Source organism: Hemitrygon akajei, chromosome 15, assembly GCF_048418815.1.
Source record: "Hemitrygon akajei chromosome 15, sHemAka1.3, whole genome shotgun sequence".
NCBI lineage: Eukaryota > Metazoa > Chordata > Chondrichthyes > Myliobatiformes > Dasyatidae > Hemitrygon > Hemitrygon akajei.
The window spans coordinates 17,799,163-17,825,338 of record NC_133138.1 but is presented as its reverse complement, the minus strand read 5'-3'; the positions used below and the strand labels follow the sequence as shown (position 1 = coordinate 17,825,338).

General features: G+C 38.1%; 1 protein-coding gene across 5 annotated transcripts in view; it reads left to right on the top strand.

Annotated features, from left to right (window-relative positions):
- Nucleotides 1–26,176, top strand: part of gabrg2 (gamma-aminobutyric acid type A receptor subunit gamma2) — a 98,069-nt gene that overhangs the window by 12,600 nt on the left and 59,293 nt on the right. For all 5 annotated transcript variants that reach the window (XM_073067254.1, XM_073067252.1, XM_073067249.1 and 2 more), the window contains exons 5-7: nucleotides 2,430–2,650; nucleotides 4,722–4,804; nucleotides 7,563–7,700. In XM_073067254.1, coding sequence (XP_072923355.1) covers nucleotides 2,430–2,650; nucleotides 4,722–4,804; nucleotides 7,563–7,700 — 442 coding nt within the window. The remainder of the gene's footprint in view (nucleotides 1–2,429; nucleotides 2,651–4,721; nucleotides 4,805–7,562; nucleotides 7,701–26,176) is intronic.

The window sequence follows — 26,176 nt, the reverse complement described above, 5'->3', positions numbered from 1 at the left end:
TTCCTTTCTCAGTAAATTACTTTGTTATTATTCACTATCACTAAATTACTGGGCTGAATTTCCTTCTGCCATCCCACATGAAATCAGGATGAATAGTCACAGAAGATAAGAAACATGTTATGCACTGAGGCTTGAGGGTACCTCAGGACTCTGAATGGCCTCCCTTCTCTGAATTTGTTAGGGTAGACATTTCACCCAAAAGTATTGAGCAGATGAATAGTCTGCTTTCAACCTATAATATTATGCTCATACCTCAATTTAAGATGGTAAATGTTAGCTTGGGTGGACTTTGGAATATTTCTCTACTGTATTATTTTTGGGCTCCACATTCATCTGGAAAGTGAAGATGTGTTCCAAGAAATTGTAGTAATGGTCATGAGATATTCTATAGCTAATCACAAGGTGCATATGAAATTCCTGTTTACTTTTTATCACTCCATGTGAGGAAGCATTAGTTTTCTGTGTTACATGTTTATTTTTTAATTAAATGGCTGAAATTGGATTTTACTTTCTGAGTAATTGTGATCACAGTTATTGTCCTACATTCTGATTGATTGCATTATGGTCAGCTCTACTACATTATCTGTGTCCCTGAGATGGCAAATTTTAGAGTCCAATAGGGTTAAATGATCTTTTAAAATTCAATTAAATTGATCTAGCTGTAACTAAAAAGGTACTTATGACTCTATCTCATCCTTTTCATGTTTCTAACTTTCAAGAAGTCAAATAAATTAATTTAAATATAATTGATCTTCAGTGGAGTTGATCATTGGCATCCTATTAATCACGTTTCCCTCTTTTTAAAGACATGGCATCATAGGCTGCATTATTGTGAGACTAACATGAAATGCACATCTTTACTGAGCTTTTGATGTTAATGTATGCACAGTATCTTAAGTCTGTAAAATTGAATAAAATATCTAATTTAGTGTTTAGTTACTAGTTTGAAATAGTAACAAAATCTAATAAATGTATTTCAATTTCTCCACTGGTAAACAGAATACACAAATTAAGCAATAACATTTTGTCCTCACCAATGATATAATTTGTAACTGGACTGTTTCTGGCTTTATATCACTCTATGAAGACAGATTGAATTTATATTATTTTGCAAAAAAAATCATAAAGGATACTATAAACTTGAAGGGTATTTAATATATCTCATCATCATTTATGAATGGACAGTTAGTTTTCTTCAATGGTGTTTAGCTATCTATCTTTTGGAAGTAGCTTTACAGAACTGTCTCAATTCTCATGGTCTTTTCACCCAGAGCACTGAAATGCTATACTGGATGAATATAAATCATGAACTAAGAATTTCTCCACAAATCAAAATGAAGACATAAGGGCAATTTTTATGACAAATCCCCACTGCCTGTAACATAGTAGCAAGCCTTCCTGTTTCATTTTGTTTCACTAAAACAGGCAATGCGGTAATGATTTCTTCTGTCAGTGTCTCAGTCTAAGAGATGGTATTACAAACTGTACATGACAGCATAAATGCTTTTAACTCATTTAACTCATATATCTTACAAGGTTGGATATTACTGGTCGAATAAGATATGTGCACTACAAATTAATATTCATACAAAAGTTGCATTAATTTAACATTGAACTGCTCTTGAGAGTTATTTTATCTGGTATTATTAAAATATGTTGCCACAGTGTTTGGATGAAAACTTAATTTGTATTTTCCTCTAATATGATTAAATTTGAACATATAAATGTGCAAGCAATGAAGAATACCAAATATACGATTAAAAATTACAAGATCAATTCTGAACTGCCTGCAAAATTAGCAATGCTGATTGGTCTTTTTTTAAAATTAAAAGTGTTCAATATCTGTTTGTACTGAATGAGCAAAGGCAAGGTATGGAACTCTAGATTAAAGATCAGATTTAAATGGGTATACAAAGCAATGAAATGCACCTCCTCGTGCATGATTATATTCTTCATAAAATCCAAGACGGGAACCATGGAAAGTCAAGAATCATTATGGATGGTTAGATTCTGATTAACTTTATTTTATAACCACAAATTCAGCAGTTGCTGCATCACCTTGCTTCTCCCCAAAGAGAGAAAAAAAACAGTCTGAAAGTCTGATTATCTGGACTGAATTGCCAAGTGCTGGGTGTCAAAATCAGAAGGAGTTTAATAAGGCAACCAGTATTCCGTATACATTCCCTGTATATACATACATAGATGGGCTATTATTTGTCATGGATCTTGTAGAACAGTGGTATTCTGCATGCTTGTTTACTTTTGAACTTGGCACATCTTCCCAATTGCTCAATAGCTGGATTAGCATAATGATTTAATATTGAGTTATTCATGGGAAAGATAATGTGTAACAAGATTCATGCGTTGCATTGAAATTATGCTTGTTTATAAGAATATTGAACACATCGTATCCTGGTTCTATTCAACAGGAATATACCATTGATATCTTTTTTGCTCAAACATGGTATGATAGACGACTCAAATTTAATAGCACAATGAAGGTACTTGGACTAAACAGCAATATGGTTGGCAAAATATGGATACCAGACACATTTTTCAGAAATTCAAAGAAGGCCGATGCCCATTGGGTAACAACCCCAAATCGAATGCTTAGGATTTGGAATGATGGAAGAATATTATACACACTGAGGTAGCCCAAGTTAACATGTTTCTGTTTTGATGATGTACAGTACAAGGAAAAGTTAACTGTATCTGTAGTGTATTGAGTGCACTTGTTAACAATTACATAACCTTGTTAACTTTTTTTGTTGTTAAATACCATTCAATATTCAAGTTATTTGTTTTTATTACTGAACAAGCCACTTGTACAGATCTACAGGTAGGCTTTCCACCACTTAGTCAGTGGCATGGTATCTTAGAAATTAAGAAAAAGGCAACAATATGAGAACCTTGGTACAGAATTCATGAGATTATCTTTATTTGTCACATGTGCAACAAAACATTGAAATATATAATGAAATTCATAGCTTGCGTCATAAACTAACACAGTCTGAGTATGTGTTGGGTGCAGCCCACAAATGTTGCCATGTTTCTGACAGCAAAGTTACTCATTTTTGCTCACCCATACGTCTTTGGGATGTGGGAGGAAACTGGAGCACCTGGAGGAAACCCACATGATCACTGAAAGAACATACAAACACCTTAGAGATAGCAGCTTATTAGAACTGTAATAGTGTCCTGTCCTCAGTCTTTCTGTCTTTTCTTATGTTACTGCAGTGTGGTGGAAATCCTACCGATGCAATATACACGATGGGGTTTTGTCTCACTGACAGAATATCAGTGGAAATTCACAAACTTTTCTAACACTGTACTGATTGCATATTGAAAGCACTGAATAGCTAAGTTTTACTGGAGTAGGGTATCATTGATTTGAATTATTCCCCTCTCTGAGGCTCAAAATAAACTTATAAAACTGCAAGAACAGAAAGACCTTCAGGTCTTGATAATTGGGGGATCTTATTTAATATTACTTTAGGATTAAGAAAAGAAGAGCTATGAGTGAGAAAACATGGACAGAATTAATCAAATCATGTACACATGATAATATATACAGGAAAAGTCAAATAAGTACAAATGTATTAAGAGGAAGCAAAAGCGAAATAACTCATTTCAAATTTGGGAAGCTCAAAATTACTAAGTGGAAATCAATGACACTCAAGTGTTGAAACGGTTTCCATTCTGACAGAAAAATTAATTTAATTGCAATAAAAACAATCAAATCATTAAAAGCATACTAATGTGATTAAAGACCCTTAATGAGATTAATTTGAGTTTAATCTTCCAAATACTGCAAATTCTTAAAAGTATATGGGAGCATCAGAGTGAGCTGATATTTTTGAGAGGCTAATAGTGAATGCAATTGAATTTTCAAGCAACTTTTAACAATTAATGATTTATGGAATATATTTTCCTTGCCCCAAAAATCACTTACTAAATGCAAATTTCATTAAACCCCCTGTTATTAGAACAGTGAAATCTACTCTCTCTTACTTAGCTAACCAAACCACCATTCAATAATTATGTTATAATGAGCAGATAGACTTCATTTTAACACGATGCTTCTAAGTACACTCACTCGCTGCCTAAGCAGGTCTAATGAAAATTCTGATTAACAGTTAGATTAATTTAATATTAGATGAAATTTTCTGCATCTGTAATGTCAACAAAACATTTGCAAATAGCTACGAATAAATGCTAAAGAGCTCATTTTAATATGCTGGTGCCTGCAAAATGCTGTACAGCAGATTAAAACTTTCTTGGTGCTTGATATGCACTGCATTATTTAAATTCTGAAAGATTTCTAACATAAAGCTTGATTTTATATATATACACACATGTACAACATATCAATATCTGAATATCAATCTGGAATTATAGGCAATTTGTAATATAGCATCTCAAAATTAAGTACTGTTACCATGTTTAAATTAATTATTTAAGATTTCATGAAATATATAATTGGCATTTAACCTAATATTGCCACCACTGCCATTTGACATATTACTTTCATGCTCCCAAGAAATCCAGAGATTTTTTAAACTTGTATTTTTAAATATGTTATATATTTATGTATTTTTCATAAATGTGTAGATGAATATATTTCCACTAATCTTGCTCTGTTTCTTATGTTTATGCTTACTCTGTCAAAGTCTTATTGCCCTTTCATGTGTTTCACTAAATTGAAACTTTATTATTTTTAGGTTGACAATTGATGCTGAATGCCAGCTTCAACTGCATAACTTCCCAATGGATGAACACTCCTGTCCGCTGGAATTCTCAAGCTGTATGTATTTGATTAAAGCTCATATTTTTTTTAGTACTTGGTCAATCATTCATCTACAGCAATTTCAAACAGTAAAGCTTTCTGTTAAAGCCGGGTAGAGTATTTGAAAGAATATTCTGCCACATAATAGGTTGTTAAAGATATATAGCAATCTTTTACTGTAATTAGCATTCTCTAAGTTAGTTGTCTTTCTAAAATTTTTATTTTATCTGATATAGTATGTCAGATAATGACATATCTGATGGCATAAATGGCCTATCAACCCCCAACCTCTTTTACCTTTTTCACCTACTGCCCAGCTTCTCACTTCCTCACCCTCCCACCTACCTTCTTCCTCATCAGGCTTCACCTATCACCTCAAGACACACAAAATGCTGGAGGAACTCAGCAGGCCAGGCAGCATCTGTGGAAAAGAGTACAGCTGACATTTAGGGTTGAGGCCTTTCATCAGGATGGGAGAAAAAAAGATGAGGAGTAATTTGACTCCTCAGCTTTTTTCTCCAGTCCTGATGAGGGGTCTTGGCCCTAAACATTGACTGTCCTCTTTTTCACTGGTGCTGCCCGACCAGCTGAGTTCCTCCAGCACTTTGTGTATGCTACTCAGATAATGTCAATGTATGAGAACTGACATCAACTAGCAGTTTAATGTTTCATTGTTAATTCCCAGAGTCATCTTAACTTTAATATACAAATTGATAAGTTAGAATTCTAATTATTATATTAGGTCTGATTTTAATCTATGTCTTGGGTAACATAGGTACAGAAAGAGATTGAAAAGGTCAAATATTGTTGAGCTAAGACTGCAGTCATATATTGAGTGTAAGCTCCTGTTGCAGGAGAGTATAAAAATACCTAGGTCTTAAGGCCATCAGATCTGGTTCTACAGACCAGGCACACCATCATATCATGATCAAAACCTATCCACACAGTCTCCAGATCTATTGGCCTGATCAGATTGAAAAAGATTCAATATAAATTCCAGAATGTTTAATGCCATTTCCCATACGTAAGTGTAAACGAGAACAAAATAATTGTTACAATTGATTTGATGCAGTACAAAAAAACCACAATAATAATAAAAAGACAATAAATACATAAGATATCATATGTACATAGATTGATTATACATCTGTAAAGTGATGGTCGGCACAGGAGTATCACAGAAGGTGACTGACAGGTAGTGATAAAGCAGTAGTGGTTGGGGATGTGGAGGGGTGGAGGTGTTGATCACCCTTGCTGCTTGGGGAAAGTAACTGGTTTTGAGCCTGGTGGTCCTGGCTCACCATGATGTTACTGGTCCTTTACCAGCACCTTTCTGTATGTTATGATGGTGGGTAAGCTGGTGCCGGTGACACTTTGTGCAGTTTTGACTGCCTGTTGCAGAGCATTCCGTAACATGCCATGCAGTGATGCAGCTTGTTAGGATGCTCTCTGCTGGGCATCTGTAGAGCGACACGAGTATAGATGTGCATAGTCCAACACTCTTCAGCCTCCTTAAAAAGTAGAGGTGTTGGTGGGCTTTCCCGATTGTGTTGAATGTATTCTGGAGCCATGAGAGTTTGTGTGTGATGTGCACTCTCAGAGGTTTGAAACTGCTCCCAGGCTTCACTGCTACGCCACCAATGCAAAGCGGGGTGTGAGTGGTGCAAGTTCTCCAGAAGTTGATACCCATCTCCTTTGTCTTTTTGCCATTGAGGAAGAGGTTATTTGCCTGGCACCAGTGCTCAAACTCTTCCACCTCCTCTCTGTAGACAGTCTAATTGTTGTTGGTGATGAGCCCCACCACTGCCATGTCATCGGTGAACTTGAGAATGTGATTACTCGGGTGATTGGCCATGCAGGAAACCATTTAATGAGATCATTAGAATGTGAATACCATTTTGATCATGAACCTTAATATGTTTGACATTATGTCATAGAACTAGTAAAACTTAAAAACAATACGGTTCCAAACCCAAATAGCATCTTTAGCTAAAGGAAAGTAAGGATTCCTTTTATTTGTTGATGTCTGCTTATTTCTGCCTGAGCTACTGCCATACTTCCCTTCATAGCCTTGCTGACCCCATTGTATCTGAGACCTGTCTCTCCCCCAATCTTGACTTCTCGCTGTCAGAAGTGTTTCATGCTTTCGATCCTACCTAATCTATTCTTGTCCAAGTTAAAAGTACAGTGGTGATAAAACAAACAGGAGATGGTGGCACTAATTTTCTCAATGCCCACGCATCAATATTCAGGGCTGGGTGGCATTGTTAACCCATAATGACATGGCTTCCATCTGTGATTGAAGCAATCTCTCAATTATAGAGTCATACAGTGCTATAGCACAGATAAAGTCCTGTAGCCTATCTAGACCATGCCAACTGGTCTTCTGCCTGATTGCATCTACGTGTGTCTGGACCACAGCCCTCCTTACCTCTGTCGTCCAACTATATATCCAAACTTCTGTCAATTGACCTTGCGTCTACCACTTCCGCTGGCAGCTTGTTCTGCACACACATCATCCTCTCTGAGTGAAGCAATTCCCCCTCCGATTCCCCTTAAATATTCCACCTTTTACCCTCAGAAGAATTAGAGGGTTCAAGAGATTGTATGGATGGGATCTTGATCATGATAAGGTGCACTTCATCTTTATAGAAGATTTGATGAGCTTTTCCTACTTTCTCTACTTCTCTGAGAGCAAGACCCTACAGTCAGCACACAGACTTAAAGTATGAGAATCAGAAATGTGTTTGTGAACTTGCTTAACTCCTAATTCCAGACGGCTATCCGAAAGATGAGATAATATACCAATGGAAACAAAGTTCTGTCGAGGTTGGTGACACACGCTCCTGGCGACTGTATCAATTTGCATTTATTGGATTAAGAAATAGCACAGAGTTTGTCAAGACTACTTCAGGTAAATCAGTTTTCTTAAAACTCACTGTGAACTAGCAATTATCTTTCACTCCATCAGGAATAATTTGTTTTGAGAAACATGAAAAGAACCATTTGTTTAAATGGATCAGTTGTAACTGGAAGGTAAAACCCAGTGTGTGTTTTTTGATGTTTTTGTGCCACCTGTTGTTTGATCACAGTCGGTGCTGAATTGGTTCCAATACCATGATAGATGGCACATGCAAGTGTAACACTATAGTGTTAATGGCATCAGAGGTATGTGTAGAAGTGTGTCATTGTTTAAATCAGGATGATCCCATTCTTCGTCAAATTGGAGTTCACACTCTAGTAATTACCATATATTACTATGCAAGATTGAGCAGTGTTCAGAAACAGGAAAATTCCCACAACGACCTCACAAAAGGGTTATCAATGATTTGTTGGTTAACTACTGACTGATTTCCACAAGCAACCAATGATTTGGTGATGGTTAGACATCTTTGGTGATATGGTTAGAGTCTTTCAGGAGTGATGTACCAGGTACTGAATGAGTTTGTCTTGGCTTTAACAGATTAGTGAAGTTCATATTAATCAATTTACCCAGTGTTGGGTGCATTTTCATTGCAAGGAGAATGTATGCCATCCAGGACAAACTATTGAGAAGGAGGAATTTAAGAAAGACCTCTAAATATTGATAAATCCAATGTTTTTAGAGCAAAATTGTATCATGTGAATTTCAATGAGAAACATTGCCTAATCCATTCATGTAAAGTGGATCCCATCAAAACATTTTCCACCATCATTCACAACTGCTAACTCAGAGTAGAATGTCCATTATATTTCCATTGACAATACTGTTACTCTTGCTGGGAAAAAATTAATACATGGTGCTATTTTTAAAATATTTTAAATTTATTGTTGTTTTACCATCTATTATAGTATAATTGAGGTTATGATTGTACACTATTCTAAGAGAGATAAATGTATTCATTATTTCTTGGCAGAGTGATTTATAAAGGTTGCAGGTTTCCATACACAGTATGCTGCCTTTGGTTGACACACTGAGGGAGCCACATGTCAGCTCAGAATGATCACAGATTGGGTGTCTGCCAGCTATTCTTTGAGTATGCACAGGGCATAATGCTGTACCCTGGGCCAGTCATGATTCCTACATCCTACCACAGTCTGTTGTGCAGTCAGCATTTGATCCACCAAAACAAACTAATGTTTGGCTACAGAGTAACAGCATGGGTCTTGAATCAATGGGTAATGTCCTTCCAGAAGAATATGACACCGGTGAGTAACACAACCAAGGGCAACATAGTTCAGGCGGTTCACAAAACGACTTCTTTCACTTCTTATACATCTTCTATTTCTTTCAAAAGTGTTTCTGCTAAAGTTGGAGCACATGATCAACATCTTGGTGGTATGCTTTTGGGCCGATTGAGTGATCTGCTCTGGCGCTTTGCAGTCTCTGAGGGGGTTTGGTGAGGTTTCAAGTGATGTGGGTGGCCTCGAGGATGGGAAGCCCGTGATCAATTCCATTTCTCACCAGTCTTGCTAATGAAAGTATCAAGAGAGATTGAAAATCATCAAGAACGAGAACGGAAGGTTGACAGGTGTTCACTGCGGTCTGTATGATGTCTCTCCCTCTTGTTTGCTGCTCCCTGTGGAAGGTGCCTATGTGTGATGGTCTCTCCCTTTCTCTCGCCCAATGCTCCTGGAGGAACGGTCCCTCTCTCCCTCTCACTCGTTGCTACCAGAGGACACTGCCGGAGCCCTGGGTTTTGGGCAAGGTTTAATTGACGTGGTTTATGGATTGGATTCTGTATTTCATGTTATGTTGTGTCTCTGGTTTCTGGTCACTCCTTTTTTTGTTGCTATTTTGTATAATTTTTATCAGGACAGGTGGATTCTGCGGCCTGCTAATAATGAACAACAAAGCACTAGAACTGAACTGAGATAAGCTGAATATGCCTGGACTCTTTGAATGACTTTCTGGGTTGGTGTTTTATATTCTGTGTTGTTTTTGCACTTTTCTTTTTGCCGTTTACAAGATTTGATTTTTTTGTGTGTGCTGTGGATTTGATGTTTTCCTTTGAATGGGTTCCATAGTTTTGTTTTTTTCGTGGCTGTCTGTGGGAAGACAAATCTCAGGGTTTATACTGCACATATACTTAGATAATAAATGTACTTTGAATCTTAGAATGAATGGCAGGAAGCTGCATGAAATATGATAGAACAGATCACCGACTGTAGTCTGCTGTCTGGGAACCTCTGGAAAAACTTTGCCAGGGTGGCCTGGTAGTGTAGTGGTTGGCACAATGTTTTACAGTACCAGCGACCTGGGTTCAATTCCCAACCGCTCTATGTAACGAGTTTGTACATTCTCCCCGTGACTGCATGGGTTTTCTCCAGGTGCTCCAGTTTTCTCCCACAGTCCAAAGTTGTACCAATTGGTAGGTTAATTGGTTATTGTAAATTGTCCTGTGGATAGCCTAGGGGTTGCTGGGCAGTGCTGCTTGAAGGGGTGAAGAGTCTACTCCATGCTCAATTAACAAACAAATAAATAACATTTACAGATTGGTAAATGAGTTTATTACTGCCACCTGTACTGAGTTCTAGGAGAATTTTTTGTTCTGTATGCCATCCATACAGAGAATTTCATCACATTAGTACACTGAAATAGTATAAAGAAAAACAACAACTCAATTCAGAATAAAGTGTTACAGTTTGAGAGAAAATGCAGTAAAGGCAGACAATAAGATGCAATGCATGATGAAGTAGCCTGTGTCATCATGAGTCCATCTTATTGTACAAGAGGTCTATTCAATAGTCTTATAACAACAGGATAGAAGCTGTTCTTGAGCTGGGTGGTAAATATTTTCAGGCTTTTCTATCTTTTGCCTGATGGGAGTGGGGTTGGGAAGAAGATTCATGATCCACTGCTTTGTTCAGCACAACCTTCCTATCATGTAGGCTCGGCCTTTGAGTAGCTGCTGAGGTGAAGAATGGAGCCTGTTTCTGCACTCACTGCCTGTGCCCAACTCCCTCAGTTTCAATACACTCCCAGTTCCCAATCCTTTCTTAACTTTCCTCAACTTATTAGATTTGACTTCGTCACATCACATTTATAAATAACTGCATGCTAAAGATACAGAAAAATGTCAACTATTCATTGGTCTCACTCTTTAGTTTTCCTGTGCTCCGAGACATTTCACATTGTTGACTGAAAGGCATATTTGAAATTATCTTGACAACTCATAGAAATATCAAGCTCCATAGAATAGCTATCACTTATAGATTTCCCCTTACACAGAGTTCATTGCTGAATGTAGTAAGTGGCACCAAGGTAATCAGCCTGCACTCTGGACTGCAGCAGATACCAGTTTAACCACAATCCACACATAGCTATTGTGATCTAGTATCTCGCTGGCTATCGTTATAGTTTTAATTGTTTTACTTTAAGACTGTAGATGCCTGAATTTGAACTTGAAAATTTATTTTTAATCACCGTGTCTATTATGGAGTTTCTTTCTGAATATACAGTAGATTGGTATTCAACCATAATTTATAAGCAGTAGATGTCATAACATAAACACAGGAGACTCTGCAGATGCTGGAAACCTTGAGCAACACAAGCAAAGGTCAGGAAGAACTCAGCAAGTTAGGCAGCATTTGTGGAAGGGAATAAACAGTTACTGTTTTGAGCTGAGGTTCTTCATCAGGACTGGAAAAGAAGCCAGAGTGAGAAGTTGGAGCTGGGGAAGGAGCACAAGCTAGCAGGAGATAGGTGAGACCAGGTAAGGGGGAAGGTGGGCGAGTGTGGATAAAAAACAATCAGGGAGGTGATAGGTGGAAAAGATAATGGGCTAAAGAACATGGAATCTGATAGGAGAACACAGTGGACCATGGAAGAAAGGAAAGGAGGAGCAGCACCAGAGGGAGGTGATGGGCAGTTGAGGAGAAAAGAAGGAGTGAGAGGGGAACGAGCATGAGGAATGGAAAAAGGGAGGGAGGGGGTCAGCAAAATCACCGGAAGTCAGTAAAATCAATGTGCATGCCGTCAGGTTGGAGGGTATCCTGACAGAGTATGAGGTGTTACTCCTCCAGCCAACATGTTTTAAATGGAATGGGAAGTCGAATTGAAATGTGTGGCCACTGGGAAATCTTGCCTTTGATCACGGATAGAACAAAGCTCAACAAAGTGGTCCCCCACTCTACATCAGGTCTCACCGAGACAGCTACACCAGGAGCACCAGATAGAGTAGGTGACCCCGACAGACTCCCGCTGAGTTGTCACTTCACCTAGAAGGACTGTTGGGAACCATGATGATAACATGACGTGATATTTGTTTTGAACCTTTCAAGGGCCGCTGGTGTTATTTTGATGCAACTAAATTGGAAACATTGAAAAATGTTTCTTTTCTATAATTTTAGAAGACTATTAATATTGTTCCTAAATTCATTTAATGAGACTTGAAACTAAAACTGAGATACTGTTGATAGTACATGAGCTAACCTTGAAAATGTGCAGAGAAACCACAGCGTGTGATTAACCTGGTGCCATTGATTACCATGCACATAGCATGCCGTCCTCATGCTGACTGCTCACTGAAAGAATCTTACTTTCCATTAACTTCATTGCTTTGCCTGGCCCCACACTTTGGGATCAGGTCCAATTTCATTAGTGCAGGCATCAGTAAAAAAATAATAGTTTGTATTCCTAACAGGTAGTCTGTATCTTTCACACAGGAAATACATTGTAGTCAGAGCAGATAAATAAAGTTGTCCAGGAAATGAATTTCATTTAGGAAGCAGTGAAGAATCAGTACAGCATTGAAGAAAAGTGATTTCTCAATTTTAATTTGCTAATGGATGTTTTATTGGATAAGGTAGAAAACCTGAGCAATGGCTTGTGCATATAGAAGGTTTGGAGGTCCTCCATAGACAACCACAAAATACAATGTAAGCATTAATTATATGATCAATGGAACAAGTACAGACTTGGGCTGCAAGACGTTCGGCGACCATTCAGGGCCAGTTGGCACATCTTCAAATGTCATATTGAATAAACTTTGTTACAGTTCTCAGCAACTACTTAATATTGAGTTATTTGTGGAGGTAGCCAAGAAGGTAGATGAGGATGGGATAGTAAGAGTACATAGTATATGGACCTTAGCAAGGCCATTGAGAAAGTCAATTATGACAGGCTAGTCTGGAAATTTAGATTGCATGGGAGCCTGGGAGAAAGTGGGTTAGAATCAATTAGCTCAGTAATAGGAAACACAGGGTGAAAGTCAAGGAATGTTTGTTGGACAGGAACTGGAACCCTCTGTCTATTGGTGTGAATGTACAAGGCATAGCTAGAGAGTTGGCAGATGAGACTAAAATAGGTGGTGTGTCAGATAGTGTAGAAGGTTATGAACAGTTGCAGGGGCAACTTTATCAGCTGGGTATGAGGACTGAAGATTGGCAAATTGCTTTCAGTCTAGATAAAGTTGAGTTGTATCATTTTGGAAGATAAACCTCTGGGGAAATAGATTGTCTGTCATTGGCTGAGTTAACAGTTTTTGAAATACAGTCCCTGCCACATCTGTGGTGCTTGAGCTTTTGCCTGTAAACAGTCTTGCTGGATTACCGTCAAAGAGCCAGTCATTCTAATACTAGAGCTATTCAAGGTCATCCTTTAGATCAAGGGTTCCCAACCTGGACTAAACAGTCCTCTTGCTTAATGGAATTAGTCCATAGCATAAAAAAGATTGGAAACCCCTGCTTTGGAAACATTTGCAGTTGCCTCAATTAAACTAATTAGCCTTCTGCAGCCTAAGCTGAGCCTAGTGGATCCTGACTGCACAGCATGTCAGTAGGAAGTAAAGGTGCCACGAAGACAACCACTGAAGGAGTTCTATGTCTGGATGCAATTCAAATGATGAGTTTCTAATTTACGTTTAGAATTTTTTTGATAGTTTTAATTTTTCCATCATAATCCAATGTATGTTTTCATAGTTGGTCACAGAAGAGAGCTAAAGTGTGAGGCTGATGGCGAAAGGGGAATTAGGTTACGGCTGTCATTATTCCAGTGGAGACTGCATGAACCTGAGGAAACTGTGGGAGTTCTGTATCCAAAATGAAGGATAAGTCAAGATCTTGTTGTCTGGCAGAGCAGGTTTAAGAGATTGAATCATCTATTCCTGTATCTTTCCTTATGTTGTTATGTTCACATATGTGATATATGTGGCAAAGAATGTATTTTAATTTTTTTGTCCTGATGGTCTTCTTGATCTGTGGAATTAAAAAGCTTGATTTAAGTTTGCTGAAGGCACCATGGTGATGAATCAAAGGTGGTGATTAATCTGACTAAGTGGTGCCACAACAACAACCTTTCATTCAATGTCAGCAAGACCAAGAAAATGATTATTGACTTCAAGAGGAGGATAACAGAGATCCATAAGCCAGTCCCTCATCGGGGAACAGTGGTGAAGATGGTCAGCAACTTTAAATTCCTCATGTTATCATTTCAGAAGATTTTTCCTGCATCCAGCATGAACGTGCCATTATGAAGAAAGCACCATAGCACCTCTACTTTCTTAGATGTTTGCAATGATTGGGCATGTCCTCTAAAACTTTGAGAAACATCTGTGAAGGTGTGATGGAGAATATGTTGATTGCTCGCATCATGGCTTGATATGGAAACACCAATGCCTTTGTACAGAATATGGCTCTGTCCATCACTGGCAAAGCCCTTCCCAACATTGAGGACATATACATAGAGTGCTATCATGGGAAAGCAGCATTCATCATAAACGACCCCACCATGGTCTCTTTTCACTGCTGCTTTCCGGAAGAATGTTGGGAGCTTCAGGGCTTACACCACCAGGTTGATTGTGGTCTTACGTTGACTCTGTGTGTGCTTCTTATATTTATTGTGATTGCCTGCAAGAAAAGGAATCTCAGGGCTGAATAAGGTGACATAAATGTACTTTAATAATAAATTTACTTTGACATTCGAACTTTGAACTTTGGGAAATCAAAACTTTATAGTTACAGTATTATGTTTGCAACATGCTCAAATTATCATTGTTTATTCTTGTGTACATTAAAAAGAGCCCAGCTATTTAGCATGGTATAGTATTATGAGGTTATGAAGTGAGTCATGGGATATTTCTGTTAAGTATAGGGATACTTCAAACACTTTTCCACAGAAATTTTAACGAAAACAAGAATTTATTTTATTAGAAACATAAATACATATTTGGGTCATATGTATATGTACTGTCTATTTATGCAATTCCTCTGTGAAAAGTAAGAATTCAAGGGAATCTCCAGAATGTCTTTCCTTCTGGAAAATAGGTAATATGCCACTGTTATCTGACACATCAATCGCCAGAAGCCAGTTCATTTAATGTTGAGTAAACTTTTCTTTTCATCACTGCCATCCATTTATTAATGCTACTATATAATATTCATGCTTGTAAAGATTATGTTTCCTTATGTGTTACATTCTCTTGGAATGGCTGCAAGACAATTGCAATTCTCCTAATTGACATTTACATTGGGTACTCTGTGAAGTTTTCATCAGCTATCATCATGTTGCATCTTTAATGGACCTCTGTGACACATCATTCCTGCAATTACTTATTAGTATTCCAGTGACCTTCCCTTAGTATTTAGAATGGACTTCATCTTAGTCTTGAAAACTGATAAAGTTCAAGGTAAATTTATTATTAAAGTACATAAATGTCACCATATACAACACTGAGATCCATTTTCTTGTGGGCATACTTAATAAATCCACAATAGAGTAATAATCATAATAGAATCAATGAAAGACCATACTAACTTGAGCATTCAACCAGTGTGCAAAAGATGAAAAACTATGCAAATACAAACAGAAATCAATAATAATAATAAATAAGCAATAAATATCAAGAACAAGAGATGAAGAATCCTTGAAAGTGTGTCCATAGGTTGTGGGAACGTTTCAATGATAGGGCAAATTATGTTGAGTGAAATTATCCCTTTTGTTCAAGAGACTGAAGGTTAAGGGGTAATAACTGATCCTGTACTGGGTAATATGAGTCCTGAGGTTCCTTTATCTTTTTTACGATGGCAGCAATGAGAAGAGAGCAAATTCTGGGTGGTGCAGGTCCCAGATGATAGATGCTGCTTTCCTGCGACAACGTTTGGTGTAGATGTGCTCAATGGTGGGGAATGTAGTGCGTAATGAAATATTGTCTTGCTCTAAGAACAGTTTCCATCCTGTGATGCAATCAGTTCTTCGTAATTGCACTTATGTGCTGGGCCCAGAACAGGTCCGCTAAAATAATAACACAGAGGAATTTAAAGTTGCTGACCCTCTCCACGTTTGATCCTCCAATGAGGACTGGATCGTGGAGCTCTGGTTTCCTCCTCCCGAAGTCAATAATCATGTCCTTGATATTCCTGACATTGAGCAAGAGGCTGTTGTTATGGCACCACTCAGCAGATTTTTAATCTCCCTCCTATATGCTGATTCATCGTCACCTTTAATTGACACCTAAAGACAATGGTGTCGTCAGCAGACTTGAATATAGCATTGGAGCTGCGCTTAGCCACACAGTCATAAGTGTAAAGTGAGTAGAACAGGGGGCTGAGCACACATCCTTGTGGCGTATTTGTGCTGATGGAGATCATGGAGGAGAGGTTGCTGCCAATCTGATCTGACTGTGGTCTGGAAGTAAGGAAATTGAGGATCCAATTGCACAAGGAGGTATTGAGGCCATGGTCTAGAAGCATATTGATTAGTTTTGAGGGGCTGATGGTACTGAATGCTGAGGGCAATAGAGAGCATCATGATGTGTGCATCTTTGCTATCAAGATGCTGCAGGGTGAGTGAAGAGCCAATGAGATAGCATCTGCTCTGGTGGACAAATTGAAGCAGATCCAAGTTGCTTCTCAGGGAGTTTATATGTTTCATCACCAACCTCTGAAAACACTTCATCACGGTGGATGTAAGTGCTACTTGATGATAATCATTGAGGTAGGTTACCACATTTTTCTTAGGCACCGGTATAATTGAAGCCTTTTGGAAGCAAGTAGGCATTTTAGACTGCCAAAGCAAGAGGTTAAAGATGTCAGTGAACAGTCCAGCCAGTTGATCACCACAGGTTTTTAATACTTGGCCAGGTACCCCATCTGGGCTGGTCCTATTTTGTCAGTTCACCCCCAAGAAGGCTACTCACACATTGGCCTCAATGACTGCAATTTCAGGACCATTGAGGGCTGTGGGAGTCCATGATGGTTTCTCCATGTTTTGACCATCAGAGCAAGCACAGAAGGCATTGGGAGTGAAGCCTTGTTATCACCTATGATGTCTGATTTAATTTTTTAAGAGGTGGTTGTCTTCTAGTCCTGCCACAACAGTCAAGTATACTTCATTGCTTCAAGTTTGCCATTTCACCCATGACAAGGCTTTCTGGGGATTGTACTATACCTATTCTAAATTTCTTCATCACCAGACGTGAATGCCTCTGATCTGGCCCTCAGCAGATTGTAGTTCTTATGGGCCATCCAGGGCCTCTGATTGGGGAAGACTCTAAATGATTTTGTGGGGACACACTTGTCTACAACTGCATTGATAATGTCTGTGACAACCATGGTGTATTCATTCAGATCCACAGATGAGTCCTTGAACACGGCCCAGTCCACCAACTTGAAGTGATCCTATAGCCGCTCATCTGCCACCTGTGATCATCCCTTTGTTGTCCTTATCTCTGGAACCTTGCTCTTTAACCTCTGACTGTATGCAGGTAGAAGGACAGCCAAGTGATCCAATTTACTGAAATGTGATCTGTGCATGGAATGGTGGGCATTCCTTATCTTAGTATAACAGTGGTCTAGCATGTTAGGACCTCTGGTGCCACAGGTTATTTGCTGATTGTAATTACAGTGTTTTCTTCAAACAAGCCTGGTTGAAGTACCTGACTAAGATTTGAAATGCTTCAGGATGGACAGTTTCTTGTTTGGAGATGGCATCATGCAATATCTCAGGCACTTGTTTATATATAAACTGCAGTCAGGATTATGGAGGAGAACTCCCCAGGTAAATAGAACAGATGGCATTTGACCATTAAGTGTTCAAGGTGGGGAACACAAGTTCAACAAAACCGCCACATCGGAGCACCACAGAGAGTTTATCTTGAAACACTTAGCTTTACACTTTGCTTTTTCTGAATCAGCAGTTCAGTCCATTCTGTAAATTGAGAAGCCTTCGGGTGTGATTGCTGTATCAGGCTTGCTGGAAGAAAGTCACGTATCACACAGACATAGAAAACAACAATCTCTCATTTCTCTCTGATACAGCAAACTTGCCCTCAGGTCCTCAATTTTGTTCTCCAGTGACTGATCCCTTTGTGTTTCAGCTTGACTTGAAGTACCCCACCACTTCCTTCCTCACTCCAGGCGTGGCGATGAGCCTTTGTCCGCCAAAAGGTACTTGGCTCGCTGAGACTTCAGAAGATCGTGAAATCTGTAGTTCATTAAATCAATTTAAATATATGTTGCTTAAAGGACAATTATATGCTGCAGATTGCAGTGAGAGTAATACAAAGGAGGTATTCTTAGAGGTATTGTATATAGCCTGCAGAATGTCGCCATGGTTCATCGGCACCATCCTAATGGTCAAGTCAAGATAAAACAATGCAAGTCTTTTTCAACCCATGTTGGTTGAATGTTTAAACACTAAGCAGAACACATCAGTTCATCTTAGTTCTAGCAAAAGACTGGGGAACTATGAGCTGTGTTATTACTACATTACACTTTGAATTATGTGAATAAAAATGAGAATTGAAGCAAAATCATGAATTCTATTATTTCAGCAGGATCAGCAGATGCATTTTATACTGTTAGCAAAAATTATAAAATATTGCATTTGTCTACTCTGTGCCATTTAATTATATAATCTGTACTGAGTCAATCAGAATTGACACTTTCTCAATACTAAGAATTTAAAAGTAAGCAGGTAATTACATTTGTCCATTTTCTTTAGCTTTCCAATGTAATGTTGATCAAACTCATTATTATTATTATTGCAGCCACCTTTTTTCCTTTTTGGTCCCTCTTGGCAGATCACTGTTAGGTTTCCTTCCCTACTTACCATAAGATCAGGTCCAATAAATCAGGCTTCAATAAAGTAAATAAGCTATGGTGCAGCACATACACAATTCTGGAGGAACACGGCAGGTTAGGCAGTACCTAGGGAAATTTATGTTGGAGGCTACCTAGACAGAATATGAAGGTCTCAGCCCGAAACATTGACTGTTTATTCATTTCCATAGATGCTGCATGTCCTGCTGAGTCCCTTCAGTGTTTTGTGTGTGTTACTCTGGAATTCCAGCATCTGTAGAATTTTGTGTGTTTATGTTATGGTGTACTTCTTGTAAAAGATTCCCTGGTAGATATAGCAATATATTATCTAAAATCTGAAACAAATTAAGCCGAGAGGATTGACTACATATGTAAACCACATTAGCTGTCCTACCCTGCACCATTTAAGTCTTGTGAAGATGTTCCTGATTTGGAATTGCCATGTTCTATTCTTGGCATCAATCTCGGATAGTAACACAGAAGCTAACACAGAATATGCATTTAAAGGAATATTCATATTTTAATTCTTCTTCTGAAGAACATTTTGGATAATAAAGGTCCTTTTATTTTAATGTTAATGATCTGAAAATTGGTGGGTTTTTCTATTAGTTCTGTATGGAACTACTAGCAGTTTTTAACATGAATACAGAAGTACTGTGTTGTTTGGTAAAAATGTACTGTTGAATTCCCCAGAAATGAGAATTGTAGGACTATGAGGGGAATAGGTAAAAGAAAACATTTTAGCTATGTTGTTTTACTAATTATGAAAAGTAAGAGTTCTTAGTTGATTCCATATTTTTAACTTCTATATTTGTTTAAAATCAATTCTACCTGCTTTAATTTTTCTAACATTTTGAAATGCCAGCCAAGTTCAGAAACATTGAGAAAAGTTTTTACAGTCAGCAAAACTGGGATTGAGGATTTTTGCCTTTCAAGCAAAGGTTCCAGTGGGATTCTAACAACAGAGCATTGCTTTCGCTTATCCAAATCATCCAATTACATTGAAGATCTATTATGCCTCATATTTTGGCTTCAGGCTAGCTTAGCCTGTGATACTTGTCTTTCAAAGTGGCAGAAGGTAAACCGGAATAGGAAATGCAGGGGGCAAACAAGAGCAACAGACCTTACTCAGCACCATCAAAGCCAGTTTTTCTTCTGTCTCCAGATTGATTCTGGACACATATTTAGCAGATACACAAGGTACTTAAAGAAAACTTGAATGAGTAAAAAGAATAAAATAGAAATAAAAGCTACGTATGCTGGAAATCTGACATTAAAACAGAAAAATCTGTGAAAAGAGAAACAGTGTTTAGGTTTGTGAATAATTTTATTTTGAATGAAAAGCATTATTTCTCTATGGAGACTTGATTACAAGTTTCTTAAAAGTAAACATTTTGTTAATATATTTATTTTTGTTTAAATGTTTGAAGACATTTAGTGAAGTGATTAAGTTTAAAATCAAATTAAAAAGCTGCTTCTTGATTACCTTTATTGGAATTCTTGTTTGTGAATTGTCATTGGAGTGTTATGAGCGTGAAGTGTAAGGGAATTCAGTTCTTATGCAACATGAAGCTGAATCACTATTTTGCATTTGGCTACTCCGGCATCAAGCCTACAGCACTGTCAGAAGCTTTTTTGCCCATAAGCTGGTGCTTCTGTTCCACATGTGCTTCTCTGCTATGTGACTTAATCTTAGGCCTCAACTTGCTTCCCTCATAGTTAAAATGCATTGGAATCAGAACCAGGTTTATTATCACCGGCGTTTGTCATGAAATTTGTTAATTTAGCAGCAGCAGTTCAATGCAATACACGATACAAAAGAAAAAAAAAACAAAATAAAATAATAGTAATAAATAAATAAGTAAATCAATTACATATATTGAATAGATTAAAATCATGCAAAAATCAGAAATAACATATATTAAAACAGTGAGGTAGTGTCCAAGGGTTCAATGTCCATTTGGGAATCAGATGGTAGAGGGGAAGAAGCTGTTCCTGAATCGTTGAACATGTGCCTTCAGGCTTCTGTACCTCCTACCTGATGGTAACAGTGAGAAAAAGGCATGCCCTGGGTGCTGGAGGTCCTCAGTAATGGACGCTGCTTTTCTGTGACACTGCTCCTTGAAGATGACCTGGGTACTTTGTAGGTTAATACCCAAGATGGAGTTGACTAAATTTACAACCCTCTGCAGCTTCTTTTGGTCCTGTGCAGTAGTTCTTTTTTATCCTGTAATTCAGAGATGCCTTTTAAATTCTGTATTAAACTTTTTGGGGATTGTCTTAATATATGGCTCCATATTTTGGATTATAACACACATTACTGGTTAGTTCATTTCATTTGCTCGTTTAGGAATGTCCAACATTCTGTTCTTTTATCACAAAATAATAGTTGTTTAATATATCTACTATTTCCTTTTTTCACTTGTGTTATATATTATCAGTTTGAAACAGCCCACATTGATCCTCTCCAGTCTTTTCCCTGTAATATAGTTATGTATATTTTAAGTAGAATTTGTTATCCTCTTGCAAGTTTCTTTCCAAATTCACTCCTGGAGTTTTTAATACTTGCTCATCTTTTATCTTTCATTGTACTCTCTCAGTTACCACGATACTGTATGTGGTTGCACTGTTTTTTTCATTTCTCTATGATTCTTTCAATTTTACGTTGCCTCTTGCTTCTTTGGCAAAAGAGCTCTTGGACTTTAAGGTAAAAGCTGGTGCTTCATTGAAAGAATCTTACTTTTTTTAACCCTGTAACTGATTTATTCAATTAGTCAATGAATGAAATTGTACTGAGGCAGGTATTATGTAAATCTAACATCTCTGCAATTGATTCATATTTCTTCTTCAGAAAAATTGCATAGAACTCAATCATATCATAACTGTTATTAAATAAATGTTCACATCATATTAAGCTGTTAAATTTATTTGATTTATTATTCATTTCTGTTTTAATGTAGACTGCCAGCTGGTTGGTTCCAGAATATATTGCTCCAGATAATAGTCCTGAATACACTCAAGAAATTCATTCCTGTTTTTGATAGAAATCTGTCTGCTTACCCCAATTTATACTGAAGCTAAAATCTCTTAATATAACCACTTTGCATTTTCCACTTCCTTCATCATTGTTTGCATTTTGCATAGTGTCACTTTCAATTTGCTATCTGGATGTCTGTGCACAATGATAGCTGTCTTAAATCCCTTTCTGTTTCTGTGGTCCATGTATGAAGTTTGCACTGTAACCTTAATCCCCATTATGGCCTTTCTCATCATTAGTATCTAAGGCTGTTTCTCACATACCCTCATTTGAGGATTTCCCCATTTTCCCCATAGATCTCATTATTTGCTAGATAGTCTGCTATAATTTACCATATGTTCGTTTAGCTTTGTACATTTAATAAAGAGTAGTCTTTTGGTCACACACATTTCTATCCCGTAGCTCCAATGACCTATGTGTGGATTTGTTGTTTTTATCCTTCTGATTTAATTAACTTGCATATTCTACTTTATTTCCCCTTAGAACCTGAAATAGAATTCATGAATTATATTTACTTTTATTTTTAAATTATGTTTTTCTGTCTTTTTAACCCTGAACTTTAATCCATGTTTTTGAGTCTGCCCTATTTATCCTTTCTGCAAAGATATTGGACAAGCTTGGTGGAGCTCCGTTAATGGGACAATTCCTTCCAATCCCAGCACTTGGTGCCAGTCTTCTTCTTACAAGGCAGTTGTTCAAAGCCGATTCACTTCCTCTCTGGGTTTATGGCTCCTGATGTAACTGATGTGACCTGTATGTGGGAACTTCAAATGCTTTCACAGATGGGGAGCTGTCACATTACACTTACCATTTCTGGACAACCCACCCCTCCATTCTTTGTCACTTTTTCCATTTCACTTACTCTGTATATTAGCAGTCACACCATTCCCTCCACGGCACTTATACTCACTACAGCACATTAAGAGGACATTCAGCTTATCGAGATCATTCTGGCTCTTATTAGAAAAATAGTATCAATCCTATTCCACTGGTCTTACTGCAATTTATTTTCCCTCAATTGCCTATCCTCCTCCAGCTGCCCATCAACTCCCTTTTTGTTCCGCCTCCTTCTACTACCCATAGTGCTTTCCCCTTGCATTCCTTCTTCACCTTCCCTGCTTATCCCCTCTCCCATCCCTTGATCTTTCCCCTTATTGGTTTTTCACCTGGCACCTACCAGCCTTCTCCTTCCCACCCTTCCCCCACCTTCTTTATAGGGCCCCTGCTCCCTCCCTCTTCAGTCCTGATAAAGGGTCTCGGCCGGAAACGTTGACTGTTCATTTCCACGGATGCTGCCCGACCTGCTGAGTTCCTCCAGCAGGTTGTGTGTGTTGCCTATCCAATTACTCGTTTAAGGCAGTGGTTAATTCAGTTTCTACTGCATTTAAAAGCGGTGAATTCTAGATCATATTTATTCCCTGAGCAAATAAGTTATTTTCTTCGATTCCATTTGTAACTTACGGCCAAAATTATAACCAGTGCCCTCTGGGCCTTGAACAGTTCAACAGTATAAGCACAAGAAATCTCTTGTGCATATGCTGGAAATCCAGAGCGACACATACAAAATACTGGAGGAAAACAGCAGGTCAGACTGCATCTATGTAGGTGAATGAGCACTCCATGTTTCAAGCCGAGACCATTCATCAGGACTTCTCACAAATCCTCAAGTACTGAAGTTCTCAATTTTGCACCCTATACACTATGCAGCCTGTTTGCAAAAAGTTTATACGCCCACCTGTGTAATACAGATTTCTCCAGTTCTGTAGTACTACATTCGCATTGCAAAGATTCATTATGCTAGTTACATTACTTTTGGGCATTGTTTCACAGGAAACTGAGTCCTGAATACATGTACAATTGCAATTGATGCATCTATTTTTACAGTGCATTCACACAACACTTTACAGTACCAGTGACCTCGGTTCATTTCCCACCAATACTTGTATGCTCTCCCTGTGACAGCATGGGTTTCCTTCGGGTGCTCTGGTTTCCTCCCACAGTCCAAAGACATACCGGTTGATAGGTTATTTGATCATTGTAAGTTGTGCCATGATTAGGTTAGGATTAAATGGGGGACTGCTGGGCGTCATGGCTTGAAGTGCCGCTATTTCGTATTATGTCTCAATAAATAGATATAAAATTTAAAGATCTCCAGGTAAGATAAAATGAGTTACCATTTTATTGACACTTTACTCCTGTCTTCAAAATTCCCTTTCTCCTTTGGGGTAATATTATTCATTTTAAGTAATTGTATGATCAGCAATATTATAATTGCAGTGCTCATTATAGCACTGTAACCAAAAACCAAATACTTTGGTTCTGTAATGAGATGCTAGCACAGCAGAAGTGCCTCTGAAAGCAGAGGATGCATCAAAATAAGTGACTATTCTGAGAAGCTTCATTAAATAGTTGGTGTCATCACATTTACTTGTAACATAAAGTGGGTGTACAATGGATCTACTATTATTACTGTCAATTTTATAATGACACAGGTAGATCTTACAAAAATAGGACTGGCAATTCAAAAGTTGTTTTTGTTTATCTGCTTGTCAAGAATTCTTTTGTGATATTCACAAATTCAAATCAAAATGTTATGGATTGAATGGCAGTTCAAACAGCACAGCTCTGATAAATGTTTGCATTTAAAAGAACAGAAAACCTTAGATCCTTCCATTAAACCACACAGAATGATATATTGCAAAAGTTTAACTGCTGTATTAAAAGAAGTAGGAGTGCTTTTTTCAGTTTCTCAATCCTTTTCCACCATTTAAATGGATTGTAGCTGAGCAGAACACCTGTTATGTTTGTTCCATTTGAAATCCCTATGGTTGGACACCCTGATCAAATTCAATTCCTCAATGCCATGTTAAAAAGTTTTCATTGGCAGCATACCACAACTTTGTCAAGAGAATGAAGAACAAAACTGAGGACCTGGGGGCAAGTTTGGTGTATCGAAAGGAAATGAGAAATCAATGTGTTCTGTGTTTTACCATGTCATGGTTTATTCCCAGCACACCTGATACATTCACCATACATGAAGGCTTCTTGATACACAGGATAGACTGAACTGCTGATTCAGTAAAGGCAAAGGACAAAGGTGTGTGTTTCATGATAAACTATATGTAGTGCTCTGATGCGGCAGTTTTGTTGATCTTGTCAAATGCTGTCCATTCCATTTGCCTAGGGAGCTCTCCTCCATAATTCTGACAGCAGTTTACATAGCGCCAGTGGCCAGTTGTAAACAGGTGCTTGAGATGACGCATGATGCCGACTCCAAACAAGAAACACTCCATCTAGATAAATTTCATGTCATAGTCAGAGATTTCAGGTTTGTGTGAAGAAATCCCTGCCCAAGCATCAGCATATAATCTGTTGCACCAGAGGTCCCAACACACTAGATCACTGTTATACTAAAATAAGAAATGCCTACCATTCCATGCCAGACCACATTTCAGCAGATCTGATCGCTTGACTGTCCTTTTCCCACCTGCACACAAGAAGAGGTTAAAGAGCAAGGCTCCGGAAATTAGCACAACAAAGAAGTATGTTCCCATTCAGTTCAGATCGGCAATAACAATTGCCCCACAATCTCCATCAGCACTGGTGCACCACAAGGTTGTGTTCATAGCCTCCTGCTCTAATTGCACTTATGACTGTGTGGCTAAGCAGAGCTCCAAAGCCATATTCAAGTTTGCTGATGACACCACTGTTGCAGACCAAATAAAAAGTAATGATGAATCAGCATATAGGAGGGAGATTGAATATCTGGCTGAGTTTAGGAAAGAGACAGAGCTTAGTAACATAGTGTCATGACAACAAACCTACCCCCAAAGTCAACAAAACAAAAGAGTTGATCACTAACTTCAGGACAATGGGTGGTGCACATGTTCCTGTTAACATCAATGGATTGAATTTGAGCGGTTTGAGAGCTTCGAGTTCCGAGGAGTGAACATCCCCAGTTGCATATCCTAGTCCATGCCATGGCCATAAAAGCATACCATTGTTTCTACTTCTTCAGAAGGCTTAAGAAATTCATCGGATCCCCATCAACCCTTACCAATTTTTGTTGATGCACCACAAAAAGCACCCTAACTGGATTCATAGTGGCTTGGTATAGCAACTGCACATGGCTGCAAGAAACTACAGTGCATTGTAATCAGCTTAGCACATTAAGGAAATCAGCCTCCTCTCCATCAAATTTGTCCATACTTCTCAGTGTGTCTCAGTAAAGCAGCCAGCATAATCAAAGACCCCAAGTCATTTTCTCTTCTCCCCATCAGGCCGAAGATACAAAAGCTTGAAAGCATGTACCAACAGCTTAAGGAAAGCTTCTA